Source organism: Oikopleura dioica, chromosome 1 (genome assembly GCF_907165135.1).
Source record: "Oikopleura dioica chromosome 1, OKI2018_I68_1.0, whole genome shotgun sequence".
Taxonomy (NCBI): Eukaryota; Metazoa; Chordata; class Appendicularia; order Copelata; family Oikopleuridae; genus Oikopleura; species Oikopleura dioica.
This window is the reverse complement of record NC_137291.1, coordinates 13723758-13736830: the sequence shown is the minus strand read 5'-3', so window position 1 is coordinate 13736830 and position 13073 is coordinate 13723758. Positions and strand designations below refer to the sequence as shown.

The 13073-nt window shown below is 42.5% G+C and overlaps 5 protein-coding genes across 6 annotated transcripts; all 5 read right to left on the bottom strand.

Annotated features, from left to right (window-relative positions):
* Positions 1-1087: 1087 nt before the first annotated feature.
* On the bottom strand, positions 1088-2645 carry LOC145695608 (hsp90 co-chaperone Cdc37-like). The gene is made up of 7 exons (XM_081772598.1): positions 2533-2645; positions 2106-2491; positions 1909-2061; positions 1794-1863; positions 1524-1745; positions 1283-1481; positions 1088-1239 (listed from the first exon to the last, which is right to left on the bottom strand). The coding sequence occupies exons 1-6, from the start codon at positions 2623-2625 to the stop codon at positions 1311-1313; spliced, it is 1095 nt and encodes a 364-aa protein (XP_081628724.1). The 5' UTR covers positions 2626-2645; the 3' UTR covers positions 1088-1239; positions 1283-1310.
* A 190-nt stretch (positions 2646-2835) lies between these two features.
* On the bottom strand, positions 2836-7092 carry LOC145695605 (uncharacterized). The gene is made up of 10 exons (XM_081772596.1): positions 6737-7092; positions 5646-6146; positions 5287-5601; positions 4929-5242; positions 4744-4891; positions 4555-4701; positions 4433-4512; positions 3823-4390; positions 3327-3784; positions 2836-3287 (listed from the first exon to the last, which is right to left on the bottom strand). Exons 1-8 carry the CDS (start codon positions 7077-7079, stop codon positions 4214-4216), a joined length of 2025 nt encoding a protein of 674 aa, XP_081628722.1. The 5' UTR covers positions 7080-7092; the 3' UTR covers positions 2836-3287; positions 3327-3784; positions 3823-4213.
* Positions 7093-7130: 38 nt separating this feature from the next.
* On the bottom strand, positions 7131-10222 carry LOC145695607 (uncharacterized). Its single transcript, XM_081772597.1, has 10 exons — positions 10126-10222; positions 9743-10077; positions 8758-9021; positions 8575-8712; positions 8249-8530; positions 7906-8207; positions 7680-7865; positions 7548-7637; positions 7366-7482; positions 7131-7321 (listed from the first exon to the last, which is right to left on the bottom strand). The coding sequence occupies exons 1-10, from the start codon at positions 10152-10154 to the stop codon at positions 7247-7249; spliced, it is 1818 nt and encodes a 605-aa protein (XP_081628723.1). The 5' UTR covers positions 10155-10222; the 3' UTR covers positions 7131-7246.
* Positions 10223-10400: 178 nt separating this feature from the next.
* LOC145707078 (uncharacterized) lies at positions 10401-11598 on the bottom strand. Of its 2 annotated transcripts, none has more exons than XM_081784559.1 (4): positions 11449-11598; positions 10941-11289; positions 10627-10899; positions 10401-10578 (listed from the first exon to the last, which is right to left on the bottom strand). In XM_081784559.1, the coding sequence occupies exons 1-4, from the start codon at positions 11573-11575 to the stop codon at positions 10521-10523; spliced, it is 807 nt and encodes a 268-aa protein (XP_081640685.1). In that variant the 5' UTR covers positions 11576-11598; the 3' UTR covers positions 10401-10520. The 2 variants fall into 2 exon arrangements, with proteins under 2 accessions (XP_081640685.1, XP_081640693.1); XM_081784567.1 differs by having other exon boundaries at positions 11454-11598.
* Positions 11599-11624: 26 nt separating this feature from the next.
* LOC145707047 (uncharacterized) lies at positions 11625-13054 on the bottom strand. The gene is made up of 5 exons (XM_081784527.1): positions 12980-13054; positions 12683-12793; positions 12401-12637; positions 12079-12360; positions 11625-12032 (listed from the first exon to the last, which is right to left on the bottom strand). Exons 2-5 carry the CDS (start codon positions 12782-12784, stop codon positions 11751-11753), a joined length of 903 nt encoding a protein of 300 aa, XP_081640653.1. The 5' UTR covers positions 12785-12793; positions 12980-13054; the 3' UTR covers positions 11625-11750.
* Positions 13055-13073: the final 19 nt, after the last annotated feature.

The window sequence follows — 13073 nt, the reverse complement described above, 5'->3', positions numbered from 1 at the left end:
CACATTGAGATCCACTATAGCACTGCTATGATAGCAGCAAATTGATTTTCAGAAGTGTTTGAACCTACAGTAGGGTCGGACTCCTTTTCTTACGGAGGACAAACCTTTCCTTTATCAGGTCTCAGGTAAATGCTTAATACTTTCCTAAGTCCTTTTTTTGAATGTAATTACAATTCTTTCTACTTTTCTTTCTTTCTACTACCGAAAATTGACGAGTTTGCCATTATTTTTACAAAAATATTGATTTTTCTTGGTCAAAAACTCCTCTTATCAAGTTTTTGAAGCAAGTGATGGTACTTTTTAAATTACCATTTTTCGAAGAAAAAAGCTGACGGAGGGGTTCTTAACTTAAGAACTTTTTAAGTTTTGACTTCAACTGTCCGAGTCGGAAAGTCCGAGTCACTGATTCAGAGCAGCAAATTGATTTTTTCCTTTTGATAAACGCAAAAGTGTCTCAAAGAACTCCTACGGGCCAAAGTTTTCCTTATGTTTTGAACCCACTTGTAATGAGCGCAGTTTAAGTTTCGAATAGAGACATGTGTACAACATGTCTATTGTTTTTCAAAACGTTGAACCTGCATCGATTTTAAAGCGAAAGTCAACAAGCGTTGTCAATGCCACGCGTCTGTGAAACGTGAAAGTCAGAGGGTCCTTATGCTGATAACGAGCAGTTCCCGTTTGTTTCTGCCATCGTCGATCATGATCCATGATTATGATGGGCCATCGATCGATGATGAATGATCGGCCAACGACCACGTTCAAGAATGTTTTGTTGTAGGCATGTTTTTATTCGACTTAGGTACTTTACAAACAAAGACTGAGGCAGCATTGATGCCCTTGTTGCCCTTGCTGATATTTTTAGGTTTTACCCGAAATAAAGAGTCTTTTAGAGAAATGTTTGGAGTAACCATGGTCAGTCGGGGCAAAATATGTGGCATTCTTACCTTTCATATGCTCAAGAATAAACGCGACGTTTTGATCTATCCCCTGACTTAATAACACTTATCCATCAAGCTCTGAAACGGAAAGCCAACAATCAGGACTCAAATGCGTTTCCAAAAAACCGCATTTTGATAAAAGGTGGGAACGAATCAAGTTTTATTTCAAGTTTTTGTGAACATGCGGAAAGCTCATTTTTGGCGTTTTTGGTTGTCGAAATTGTTCCTAACGATCATTTTTGTTCCTTGAAGGTGTGAGGGAGTTAAATGAAGAAGTAAGTTGGTCGACGCAATCGCATGGCTAGAAAAGTCAGATGATAAATAGTAAATGAAGGTTTTCGTACCTATAATGTATTCAAGAATAAAGCTAGCTTAATCCTGTTCCTCTATTGAGGTCGTTGATGGCTTAGTGTTTTCGGCAGCGGCGGCACTGGCAGGCGATTCATCTCCTTTTTCATCTGGCCCGGGAACCCAGAGACCGCTCTTTATGCATTTGTCGAGAAGCTCTGACGCGACTTTGGGATCTGTCTCCGAGACCACTTTCTAGAGCAGAAGTTAAGCTATCATCTAAAACAAACGGCGTACTTGCAGCATGGGAATGTCTTGCGTTTCAAAGCACTTTTGCCAGGCTTCTGGGAGCGACTCAAAGACTTCCTGAGGATCAACTCCTCCAGGAGATGCTTCAATTCGTTTTTGCCTTTCTGATTCTTCTTCTTGCTTCTGCTCTTCCAAATACGCGTCGATTCTAGCTTGAGCGCGGCCTTTTACTCGTTCGCGGAAGGCGGCAAGTTCGTCGTCGAATGCTTTCTGTAATTGAGATGAGTTACAGTCTGGTAAAAAAAAGGGGAAACGAACCTGGTATTCTGGATTTTCATTTTTGCGGTATTTGTCGAAGAATTGTCGGAAACAGCCTCTTGGGTCGATTCTTGAATTGAATAGAAAGAACTGAAATCAAGGAGGAGGATCTTACTTGTGGGTTTTGGCGAGCTCTAGAATGAATTGAAGAATGACTGCTTGATGCGAAACTTGGTTCATCAAACTCATCTTTTCTTCGACGCACAGGTCGATACAGTAAATACAGAGAAAGGAAGCTGTATGCTCGTTGACCAGGTAGGTGTTTTCGCTAAAAGAATTGAGGAAGGAATGAGAAGGAAGATGGAGGAATACCTGAGATATTGCTGGGAGTCCTCGAGTCTTTTGAACATTCCAAACTTCTTGATTTCCGCCTCCCATTTCTTTGTGAATCTTTGATAATCGCTCATCAGCTCTTCCTCCGATTTGATTTCTAGCTCTGTTTTGGCTTTGTTGATTCTTGAGCTGGACTGAGCGACAGTTCCAATAGTATCCACATTCAGGGGTTGCGACTTTTCCTTCTTTTCGAACTCGCGTTCTTTGATTTTCCACTCTTCGACTTGTTTCTCTAGCTCAGCGTCTGTCAACCCTTTTTTCTTCGCTTCGGCGAGCGCTCGCTCCGCGTCTTTTTTCGATTCTGAAATTTGTTCTTTTTCTTTGGCCATTTCTTCCATTCGCTGGACTCGCGCTTCATGCCGCCACTGAGAGAAAAGTTGATTGAAATCAAGGAAGAAAAAGCTACCTTGAAAAGTGAGGGAGTGTGAATGTTTGGATGCGTGTCATCTTCGTCATCCGAAATTTCAATTTTGTTCCATTTACTGTAATCGATGGGCATTCTGAAGAAAAGAAAAAATAATTTCCAGTGAATTAGCTTTCCGTCTCTTATAAACGCTCTAGCTCAAACTCGATCTTAGATCGACGATCTAGCTTTGGTGGACTTTATTCTCGAAGATGCTGGACCTTTCTATAATCGATTTTATGACCACTTCAAATATTTGACTGAGCACTGGGCTAGGAGTAATACTCTTAGTACTTCGATTTTCGATTGAACCGTGTGCTTTTAGTGTTTTTTCTTTATTTTTGGAACAAGAGTGGAAGAACAATTGATTGGAAGGAGGGGAGAATCAGGACTTTTTCAATCGCTTCAGAAGTTTTCCGATTTTTTTCCTTCAAAAGAGGTCTCGGTCGAGCTTTTTTCTTTTGATATCATTCGCTCGTACTCATTTCGTCCGCTTTTGAAAAAGGGAAGTGGGGGCAAATCATGAAAGAATAGGGAGAAGACATTTATTCCATCGCTTTCTGAATAGCGTTGAAGATCTTCTCAACCTTTGCATCGCTGTCGACATGACCATCTCCATCCTTTTTGGAATGAACAACGGCTCCGTTGACAGTGACCTTGAAAGTACCACGCTTTGGGTCGTCGGGGTTGTCTTTCTTGGACACTTCCTCGCCAGAAACGGTGACTTTTTCGACACCGAATTCGTCCAAAATTTGAGTCTACGAACGATTGAGTCTTTTTCGATCGATGAAAAGTACCTGGAGATGCTCAAATTTTGGACGATGGTTTCATATACCACAGAATTCAATATGAACTAGTACTCCCATTCTGAAAGTCGAAAATTGACGATCGTTCTCTTCGTTGATTTCAACGATATTCGAGTAAATATTTTCGTGTAATAAATAGAAGCAGAATAAGTACAGTCATCCTTTAAATTTCTGAAATCTTCAGCTTCATGCAGCTATAAAAAGCTTTTGATCCATTCAGCGTCATTCGCTCAGAAACAAGAAAAAGAAGTGACCGCTCATTCAAGAGCATCATCGATGGCTTGGAAGATTCTGTTCAGTTTTGTATCGTTGTCCACGTGACCATCTCCAGCGAGTTTTTCATGAACCAACTGGTCGTTTACGAGGACGTTGAAAATGCCGGAATGGTTCATGTGAGCTTTGCCGGAAACGGAGACTTTTTCGGACCCGAATTCGTCCAAAATTTGAGACTAGAACTCTTTGAAGAAATAACGAGTGAGGAAGGTACCTGAACAAGCTCAAATTTTGGACGGTGGTCTCAAACGCCACAGTAGATAATATTGACTCTTACGCTCGCAAATCTACGAGTTACTCTCCACATCTCTTGGCCTTAAAAAAACTCTTGAAGAAATTTGCCGAGAAAAAGTTTTGATAAGAAACGGTCTTTTTCGGAATCAGGAAATGAGCGAGTTGAAAAGCTGAAATGAGAAATTTTCTTTGTCATGAGCGAGAATATTTGCACAGGTAGGCGTGTGGTCTGTTACTGCAACGGGGATAATCGGAGAATCAATTTACAGAAGTAAGAAATTTAAATCATTTTTTGCGAATCGCAAGGTTGAACCAAATAATTATAGAGTCAGATTATTTCCAAAATGAGCTTTTTTACAGTGGAGGGAATTTTATTCTTCCATTTTGTCCAGCAAACTTTTTGCTTCTTCTTTTGACAACTCCCCACTGACTACGGATTCAGCGAGTTTGCGAGAAGAGTTCTGAAGTTTTTCGTATTTTTCTTCCAGTTGACGGATTCGCTCGGTGATGTCATCCGTTTTATCCTTCTTCGTCTCCGTCGGTGTCTCCTAAAAATCATTCAAATCAACGAAGAGAGGGTCGGTTTGTACCTGTTCATCTGTTGGTCGTTTTTGTCCCGCAAATTGAGACGTTGCCATTTGTTGAGTAAGTGCTGCGGCAGTGAGTTGAGCTAGAAAAGAGATGAAAAAGAGGGAGAGAATCGAGGGCTTACCATGGCTAAGCCCGGCTAAATTCGCTGGGTTCTGGTAGGCGGACAACAGTTGCGGAAGAAGAGGATAAAACGGCGGCAGTCCAAGTTGACTCAGTTGTGAAACTTGAGCACTGGCGAGTTGGGAAAGAACATCTGGCGAGAAACCATCTAGGGAGACAGGGTAAGAGGAAGACTGTTGAGTGTTCTTACGAAGGGGATGGCCCCAGCTGGAAGTAGGATTGGTGATGGAAGTGATGGGCGTTTGAACTGAAGAAGTGACAGGTGGAATACTGGTGACCATTGGTTGTGGGCTTTCGCGGCTCTGGCCGGCTTTTTCACATGTTTTGCAAATGATTGTCTAGGAATAAGAACAAGATCTTGAGCAAGAAACTTACCATGTCTTCATAAGTAATCGCATTATCCCGCAAACTACTTCCCGAAATCGACGCTTCGACCGTGTTCGCCGAGGGAACCGTGGAACCACACTGGCCACAGCTGATTTCTTGAACATTATACGGTCTTAGCCATCGATTCAGATTCGGCAGTCGTCCTTGCTCGTATTGCTGCCATTGGTGCTTCAGATTTTTGTCACAGATCTTGCAAACGAACGCGGCTCCTCCTGAGGAATGCTGGTTTAGTTGTTGGGTTCTAGTGGCAGGAATGATGTTGGCAATGGCGGGGAAGAACGGTTGGTTTTCATCGCTCGGCACTAGAATTATGATAAGGCTCGGTTAGAACTGTTTTTGAACAAACATGGGTGGGTATTGACTTTGAACTTTTCCACCAACTCCCTGGCGCAAATATAGCATTCCATAAATTTATCTGTTTCCATTGACTTCACCACGTGACTTGCCAAAGAATCATTGGTAACAACCATCGATGGACGATCAAGATCCTCAGTCGTATCTGTCGATTCAAAAAGACTTTCAATCTGCTTTTCATATTTTCTCTTCGACTGCGGAAGTCGTTCTCGTTCATAAACGCACCATTGCTTGTAAAGCTCATCGTGGCAGTTTTGGCAGGAATAGGTGTACCCGTAAACGCTCGGTTTCATCAGGTCTTTCGCGTCTAAAAATGGTCATAAAAAGCTGAAATCAAGGAAGAGAACTTACCAAAATTCGAAAGCGTTGATAGAAACGGATAAAATGGTTCGCCCTTGTGAACTTGTTTCGCGTAAAGAACTTTAGGTGCCATTTGAATTGAGCATTTGCAAAGATAGCATTTGAAACTTGTCTTTCTCTGCGCAACTTTCGCCATTTCATCAACTTCTTGAATCTGCTCCTCTGGCGGGTATTTGCGGCAAAGATCCGTGAAGCAATTTTGGCAGACATGTGTTGTGTGCGGAATGTCCATGACAGCTCCTTTGGGAGGTTTTCGACGGGATAAGACGGAGAAAACAGGAGTTTCGGGAATGGTTTTCATCGTTTCGGAGTTTTTCTCGAGCGCGATTCGCTGCATGTGGCTTTTTTGAGTTGGAATCGAGCAGAGAAAACAGACAGTTTCTCGGGGGGATGGATCGGGAGCGGGGGGAGAAACGGACTTTTCTCGACGAGCAGGGGCTGGGCTCGGAGTTGGTTCTTCGTCGGAACCTGAGTGGAAGTCATCTTCGCGAGCTGAATGATAGTTGAGAGGTGTTGTGAACTGGCGATGTTATTTTTTAGAAAAGTACAGGAAGGATTTAGACCGACTCTTATCGATGTTCATCTTTGAACTGATTATTTACTGGAGCATTATTTGGTTCGATTGAATGCTCCAATTACGGTTGACATCTGATGATTTCATCATCCGATAAGCCGTATAAAATGAACGAGGCAACTGAAAAATTACCAAATAAAATGTTTTCACGAGGATCACAAAAATCTACCATCGTTCTTGGAAGATTGTGCTAAAAGGAAGAAGCTGAACTTATTGAGGAATTACAAAATGAAACGGCAATCGTAACAACTTCCCCATGCCTAGGTAAATAAATCCTTCCGTCAATAAAATCCTATCTTGAAACCATAAATTTTGGAAAGAACAGACCATAACTACTTTTTTCCGACTTAATCTTGATCGATGACCCGCCAAGGCCCATCATCGCAATCACCAGCAATAATGGTTAACAAGCGGGACATTCAGAAAATTCACCGGCTTTTTATTTCGTCGACCTCCCTCTTTTAAATGGACAAGACCTGCACGAGCTCGGTACAAATTTATCTTTTACCTTGTTCTGAAAGAATTTCTTCAAGCTCAATAATATTGACCGGTTGTCGGATCTCACATCCTGGCGGTCGTTTCAGCCAGTAAAGACGCTTGTTGACGGCGGTTCTTGTTTTGTTGAAATGAAGCCATTGTTGTTGAAGAAAACTGAAACAAACGATGCATCCCTGAATCGATCCATCATCGGCCATCGGCTCCGCTCCTGGAGCTGGGTCGTGTACTTCGAGAAATGGGTAGTAGGGACTGTCGTCTTTTCGCTTTCTTGAGTAGAGAACTAGGTTTACATCTGGCTGCGTTTTCCCTCCACAGATGAAGCACAGAACAACATCATCGCCGTAAATAGCCATTTCTGTGGCCCGGATTCTGAATGGTTTAAAATTGAAGAGCTAGAATTTTAGGTGTTGGCAGCATTCGGTGGATATTTATAACTTTAAAATGGGTGGAGAAGAAAATAAACGCGCACACTAATTTTGAAAATAAAAGACATGAAGCAGTGTTGCTATTTTTCTGTTGCTCAGAGGGAAATTTTCTGGAGATTGACTTTTGCGCCCTGCGCGATCTTTTTGCTTCGTTTTGCGTCCATTTGTCGCTGGAATTCAAGAGTTATTTAGGAAGAAATAGAGTTAAGTGTACCTTGAGCTGTCGATCTAGACGATCCTCAGCGGCAGATTTCTTGTGTGGCACATTTCTTCGCTTTTTCTTTGGACGAGGGTTGTCATCGTCGCCCGAATCGTCATCGTCGACATTCCACTACAAATTGTTTTGACGAATTGAAAAAGCGGAAAAGCTGTAAAAACCAAGCTAAAAGGGCTTACCTTGGGTCTAACGACGTATTCTTGATTACTCGGCGCTGGAACTCGAGCTCGATTGATAAAACCTTTTCTTCCTGGTTTCAGGGCTTCCTCCTAATAAAAACGGTAGAAAGAAGCTTGAAAGAGTGCTCTTACATCGGCAGCTTCTTCCATCTGACTCTCATCTTTGCCCTCGGTCGATTCCTTCAGCCGCTTCTTTTTGGTTTTTGGCAAAAGTTCAAAATCCCGCTGTTCTCGAGCTTCGCGCGATATCGATGTAAAGTTGTCGTTGAGGCCGAAAATCGGGCGCGACCATTTTGCAACCAGCTCTCGGCAGATTTGCTGAACAATCTTTAACACGTCTTTTTCAACCCTATTTTACCTTGTTTTCTCGGAGCTCTTTTGGATGCTTGTAAAGCAGCATGATCGCCTTACCGATTCCAGACAATTTGAGAGTCTCGGCGGAAACATGTAAGAAGTTCCTCTTGAGGACTTTGAGAAGCTCGGTTCGAATCGTCAACGATGGCAGTGACTTGTCAGGAAGCGGAGAGATCCAGTCAGCAAGGGCACTCATGATTCCGTGTTCGATGAGAACCTCGTTCAAGTCGCTTTTTGAGATGTTTTTGACCACTTCTTTCAGCATCTTCATTTTGCGGAATCCTGGGCGGCGGTTGATATTTGCCTCTAAAATTCCAATCAACATTCCCTTTTCTTTTTCTCGTTACCTTTATCAGCATCAGCAGCTTCTTTCATTCGATTCATCATCGAGTTGATCGAGTCATCAACATCCGAAATAAACGCGCCCTCGTTCTTCTTGTTTTTCATTCGCTTCATGCGATTTTCCTCTTTTCTCTTTTGCATCATCAGATCGAAGTCAGAAACGACGGGGCCAGAATCAACCGGGCCGATATCGTCATCTGAAGAATCAGCAGCTGGAGCTGGGGGAGCTTTCTCTGGCGCTGGTGTTCTATCGACTGGACCTTCGTCGTCTGAGTCCGATTCTAGCCCTAGAATGAAGGATTTAGAATTGCAAGCTTTAAAAAAATGGTACCGGTAGGTGCTGGCTTCGAGGTTTCGCCCTCATCTTCTTCATCCGACGATTCTAGACCAGTCTTTCCGTATTGCCGCTCTGGAGCTTCTTCATCATCTGATGCGATGGTTTCTTTTGGCCCCTCGTCGTTGTCAGAGTCTATCAGACAGATTTTGATCGTGAAAGGATTTGTGAGTGCTTTACCTGAATCCGAATCGGTTACTTTGTTTAGCTTGTTGTCATCATCCGCCTGATCGTCGTCGGAATCAGAGTCGTCCGCGTTGTCGACAGGAACGCTCGTTGTTGATTCCATCACATCGTTTTCAAGATTGATCTGGTCGGCGGAATTAGCGTCCTGAGAGTTCGAATCCTCAGCTTCAGCATTCTCGACGGTCTCTTCGTTAACGACTTCTTCGTAGCCGCCCTCGACGATTTGGTCTGCTGCGTCGTCCATCGGCTCTGGAATAGCTGAAAAAAGGGTAAACGAGATGAAAAATGAAAAGAGCAGGGTACGTAGGATGGGTTCCCCTCGTGGCCAATTCGAGAAATGTTCCTCTCGTGGCCATGCACCTCTCGTAGCCATGTTCCCCGAGTGGCCATCAATTGACGCCAGATATGATTCAGAGGAATTCTGATATCAAGTAGGGTCTGCCAATCTGCCCTCTACTATTTCTTCTTACTCCATTTAAAATATAAAATGGCAAGTATTTCTGCATTTTCCACTCTGTATAATATAATCGGCATAAGTTCGGCATGATTGATAGTAAAATTTCGAGCATTTTTATAGCTATTTTCGCTTCAGAAGAGTGAAGAGTGGAGTTTTTGAAAAGATGCTTCGTTAAATTTATTTTTTTTATTATAATAACTGATCATATGAATCGTTTATAGCTTTAAACATAAATTTATCATTATTTTGAATTTTCTAAGAGAAAGATCGACCCTTCTTGATACCAGAATTCCGACAGTACTGAAAATGTAACGAATGTCACATTTCTAGTGGAGTTTTTCAAATGGAGTTAGAAGAAATAGTAGAGGGTGGATTGGCAGACCCTATTTGATATCAGAATTCCTCTGAATCATATCTGGCGTCAATTGATGGCCACTCGGGGAACATGGCTACGAGAGGTGCATGGCCACGAGAGGAACATTTCTCGAATTGGCCACGAAAGGAACCCATCCGGGTACGTACCATCATTGGAATCTTCAACAACTTCTTCGTGGACGGTCTCTTCAACAGTTTCCTCCACGGTTTCCTCGTTTGTCATTGCTTCCTCCGCTTCCACTGTTTCCTCGTGAACAGTCTCCTCCACCGTTTCCTCAACGGTTTCTTCGACGGTTTCTTCGACTGTTTCCTCTACCGTTTCTTCCACGGTCTCTTCCGCAGCAGCCGAAGTTTCCTCCACCGTTTCTTGGACGATTTCTTCCGCAGTATCCATTTTTTCCGGCTCTTGCTCAGTTCTCGCCTGCTCAACTACTGTTTCTTCGACTACAGTCTCCTCGACAACTTGCTCTGATACTTCCTGACTGAAAAGCACCACTCAAGCAAACGGATCTTTCATTTTCATTGCTTACCTAGATTCGTCATTGTTTTCACCCTCCATTTCTCGATCTTTCTCGATTTACCGCTTTTTTCGAAAGTCTGAAAGAAGCTCATTTTTATTTCCCCTTTCTCTCTCTTTTGCTTGCGAAGTCAAAAAAGTGTTGTAGCACGTGCGGCGCGAAGAGCACTCGCGCGGAGCATCATGCTCCCGCATCTGGCGACATCTGGACTGTCCGAAAGCCGTCCCGAAGCCGCCAAATGCTCTTTTTATCTTTTTGGCCAAAAATGACTAAGAACGGCAGAAAACTTGACTTACAGTGTTAAATTTTTATGTATAATCATCACATTTGCACAAAACACGATCCAACAAGAAGCGGTACAGTAATATTACAGAGAGAAGCAATAAATTAAATCGTCTTTCAATTTTTCACGGCTCGCTGGATGACATCTGTTTGCTGTTTCCAAACATTCCAATGAGCACTTGTCTAGTAAAACAAGTAATTCTCCACTGAAGGCATATTTTTCACTCAAACCTTTTTGAATAAATCCACACTCTCAAAGATTCCTTCATGTTTTCGTCAAGTAAAAAGCTGAAGACTTTGCTATCCAAAAATCCATTTTCGCATTGAAAATGTTTGTAGCTTAAAGTACCAGCGTGAAGAACTCGATAAATGTACGGCAAGTGATCGTAAATTCCAGATGCTGGGTGAATTAAACAGCTCTCCGCGGCCTGGCGTTTTTCTTCGGGCAAAGAATCGATCCAAGCGATGGAATAAGGGTCGATAGAAGTTGCAGAAGCAAGAGCTCTAGAATTTTCTTTATAAAAATCGATCAAAAAACCCCTTACGCGAAAACGATCAGATAAAGCTGGAGCAAAACAACTGGTGATTTCTTGGGTGCTCTTGAAAGCAACTGCACTCCCCAAATTTTCAAACAAAGTCGAGGAAAGATACAATTCAACCCAGGAAAAAGGAAAATTAAATAAGCAAGATGAGACGTTCCAAATTTGAAATAAGCCGCTCGTAAAGCAATTTCTTCCGATTTTGATAGGTTTTCTTCGAGTTCTTCGAACAGGAAGGTTTTGTACAAGCAATAACCGACGGAGGAGGAAATGAGGAGAGAGACTGTGCCAAGAAGCTTGCGCATTCCACCTGTGTCGGCAAAAAGTTGTTCATGTTTCTTGAGTGCGACGAATTCTGTGATGGGTTTGGCACTTCATTGAATCAATATTGTAATTGAAATAAACGATAATGAAAGCAACTTCCAACTCTTCCAGCGGCCTACTTTAGTACGTAAGTATCACCAAATAAACCATTTCTTACAAAACTCTAAGCCCAATCATTTGTGAACCAAACCAGACCTTATCTCCTTCACCGGATCATCCTTCTTCCTAAACCTCGCAGGCAGGTTCCGATCTCGAAAGATATTTTTCGGAACAAGCGAGAACTTCTCGCTCTTTCTCCGAATCAGCAGTTTTATCATTCTAAACCACCTCTTTCAATATATCAAAAATTTCTTTTCATTTGAAAAGCTTTAGCTTGAGCGTTTATTTTTCATTTGATAATCAGACAATTTTATTCATTCTAATTGAAGTTGCATCATTTTTGGACAGTAGTAACTTTAACTTGCAAGATAAATGGATTCAATAAATATCAGCCTATTCCTCCGCCGCTGCTGCTTCCTCTTCCTTCTTTTCTTCTGCCTTTTCCTCTTCTTTTTCTCCTTCTTTTGGCTCCTCCAAGCCCGGGATCTCTCCTGCATCTGTCGTCGTCTCCATTTTGTCCTCCTCTTTATCTTCTTCTGCCATGGAATCTCTGATGACAAACGAGTTTTCATCTGGAACGGGTTCTTCGGAAGGCCGCTGTTTCTTTGGCTGCGGGCTTTCTTTCTTTGCTTCTTGAAGAGTGGCAGTATTCGCGGCTGTGCGCTTTTGGGCTGGCTAAAAGTGGGCGTAAATCGAAAAGAAGCGATGTTGTCTTCCCTACCTTGTTTCGTTTTTGCCCGCCAAAGACATTCGTAAACTTCTCGAGTCCAACCACACTCATTTCGCCCAACCCACTCGCGATCTTTTTGTAAACCTCGATGTCAAAGTCTGAAATGTCCAAATTCTCCGCCGCGGTCGGCAGAGCTTCGAGGATCGGGTCGATTTCAAGATAGGCGGCGAGGACGGCGACGTTTTTTATCGCCATCGGAGAGACATTAAAGTGACCGTGGAAGACGTACTGGAAGATTATTCGCAGCGCGGTTTCGGCAGAAGACGTATTTTCCTAAATTTTTAGTGAGAAGGGAAATCCGAGTAGCTTGTACCTGTCGAAAATCGGGGAGTTGTAGATCAATAGAAGTGTTCAAAAAGCCAGTTTCGAGCATTCTCTTCTTCGCCTTGTGAAATTCCTGGTTGAGCTTCGGAATTCTGATAGAAAGCGCGGAAATGCAACAGGGAAATCGAACTCGTTTCTCGCTGGAAATGCAGACTAGCGAGCCGTTGTTGAAGACTTTCTGATCTTTTGTGCTGCTGAAGTTTTCGAAGAAAGTTTCTGGGTAGTTCTAAGAAGGGTTGAATAATGAAGATAAGGAAGGAGCAAGAGGTACCTCAAAGTCGTATTCAAGGTCGATTTCGGTGGACTGATCCGCAGTAGGGTTCAAATCAACGGTGTTTTCTTCGGTTTTTGGAACAGCTTCGGTTTCCGCCATTGTTAATCTCTAAACAGAAGGGTGTGAGAGTCTCTTATCGACAAAAAAATGAGGATGTATTTAGTACATAAGTGAATGAATAGAATAGTCCTAGAACATTAGTTGGAAATTGTTTCCCGAAAAGTAAAATTCTCAAGTTATCTAGAGAAAAAATCACGAAAAACCGGGGGAACTAGAGAAAATGGCTTGACTCACTTGAGTTGGTTTCACCGACCGCGATTTTTCTTGAGCTTTCCATCTTTTGATCTAAGGATAATTCAATATTCAATCTTAATAATTTTCTTTGTTG

Excerpts from the sequence above, each read along its gene's own strand:
- LOC145695608 (XM_081772598.1), bottom strand. The coding sequence starts at position 2,625 with ATGCCCATCGATTACAGTAAATGGAACAAAATTGAAATTTCGGATGAC. Across the intron at positions 1,746-1,793 it reads ATGAAAATCCAGAATACCAG|AAAGCATTCGACGACGAACT; the intron begins GTTCGTTTCCCC and ends TCTCAATTACAG. Across the intron at positions 1,482-1,523 it reads AAGACATTCCCATGCTGCAA|AAAGTGGTCTCGGAGACAGA; the intron begins GTACGCCGTTTG and ends CTTCTGCTCTAG.
- LOC145707078 (XM_081784559.1), bottom strand. The coding sequence starts at position 11,575 with ATGATAAAACTGCTGATTCGGAGAAAGAGCGAGAAGTTCTCGCTTGTT. Across the intron at positions 11,290-11,448 it reads GGTGAAGGAGATAAGGTCTG|AATTCGTCGCACTCAAGAAA; the intron begins GTTTGGTTCACA and ends AACCCATCACAG. Across the intron at positions 10,900-10,940 it reads CTTTATCTGATCGTTTTCGC|AGCTCTTGCTTCTGCAACTT; the intron begins GTAAGGGGTTTT and ends AGAAAATTCTAG.
- LOC145695607 (XM_081772597.1), bottom strand. The coding sequence starts at position 10,154 with ATGGAGGGTGAAAACAATGACGAATCTAG. Across the intron at positions 9,022-9,742 it reads TGTTGAAGATTCCAATGATG|CTATTCCAGAGCCGATGGAC; the intron begins GTACGTACCCGG and ends CCCTTTTTTCAG. Across the intron at positions 7,483-7,547 it reads AATACGTCGTTAGACCCAAG|TGGAATGTCGACGATGACGA; the intron begins GTAAGCCCTTTT and ends AACAATTTGTAG.
- LOC145695605 (XM_081772596.1), bottom strand. The coding sequence starts at position 7,079 with ATGGCTATTTACGGCGATGATGTTGTTCTGTGCTTCATCTGTGGAGGG. Across the intron at positions 6,147-6,736 it reads AGAAATTCTTTCAGAACAAG|CTCGCGAAGATGACTTCCAC; the intron begins GTAAAAGATAAA and ends ACTATCATTCAG. Across the intron at positions 5,602-5,645 it reads ATCAACGCTTTCGAATTTTG|ACGCGAAAGACCTGATGAAA; the intron begins GTAAGTTCTCTT and ends GACCATTTTTAG.
- LOC145707047 (XM_081784527.1), bottom strand. The coding sequence starts at position 12,784 with ATGGCGGAAACCGAAGCTGTTCCAAAAACCGAAGAAAACACCGTTGAT. Across the intron at positions 12,638-12,682 it reads ACCTTGAATACGACTTTGAG|AACTACCCAGAAACTTTCTT; the intron begins GTACCTCTTGCT and ends AACCCTTCTTAG. Across the intron at positions 12,033-12,078 it reads GCGGGCAAAAACGAAACAAG|CCAGCCCAAAAGCGCACAGC; the intron begins GTAGGGAAGACA and ends GCCCACTTTTAG.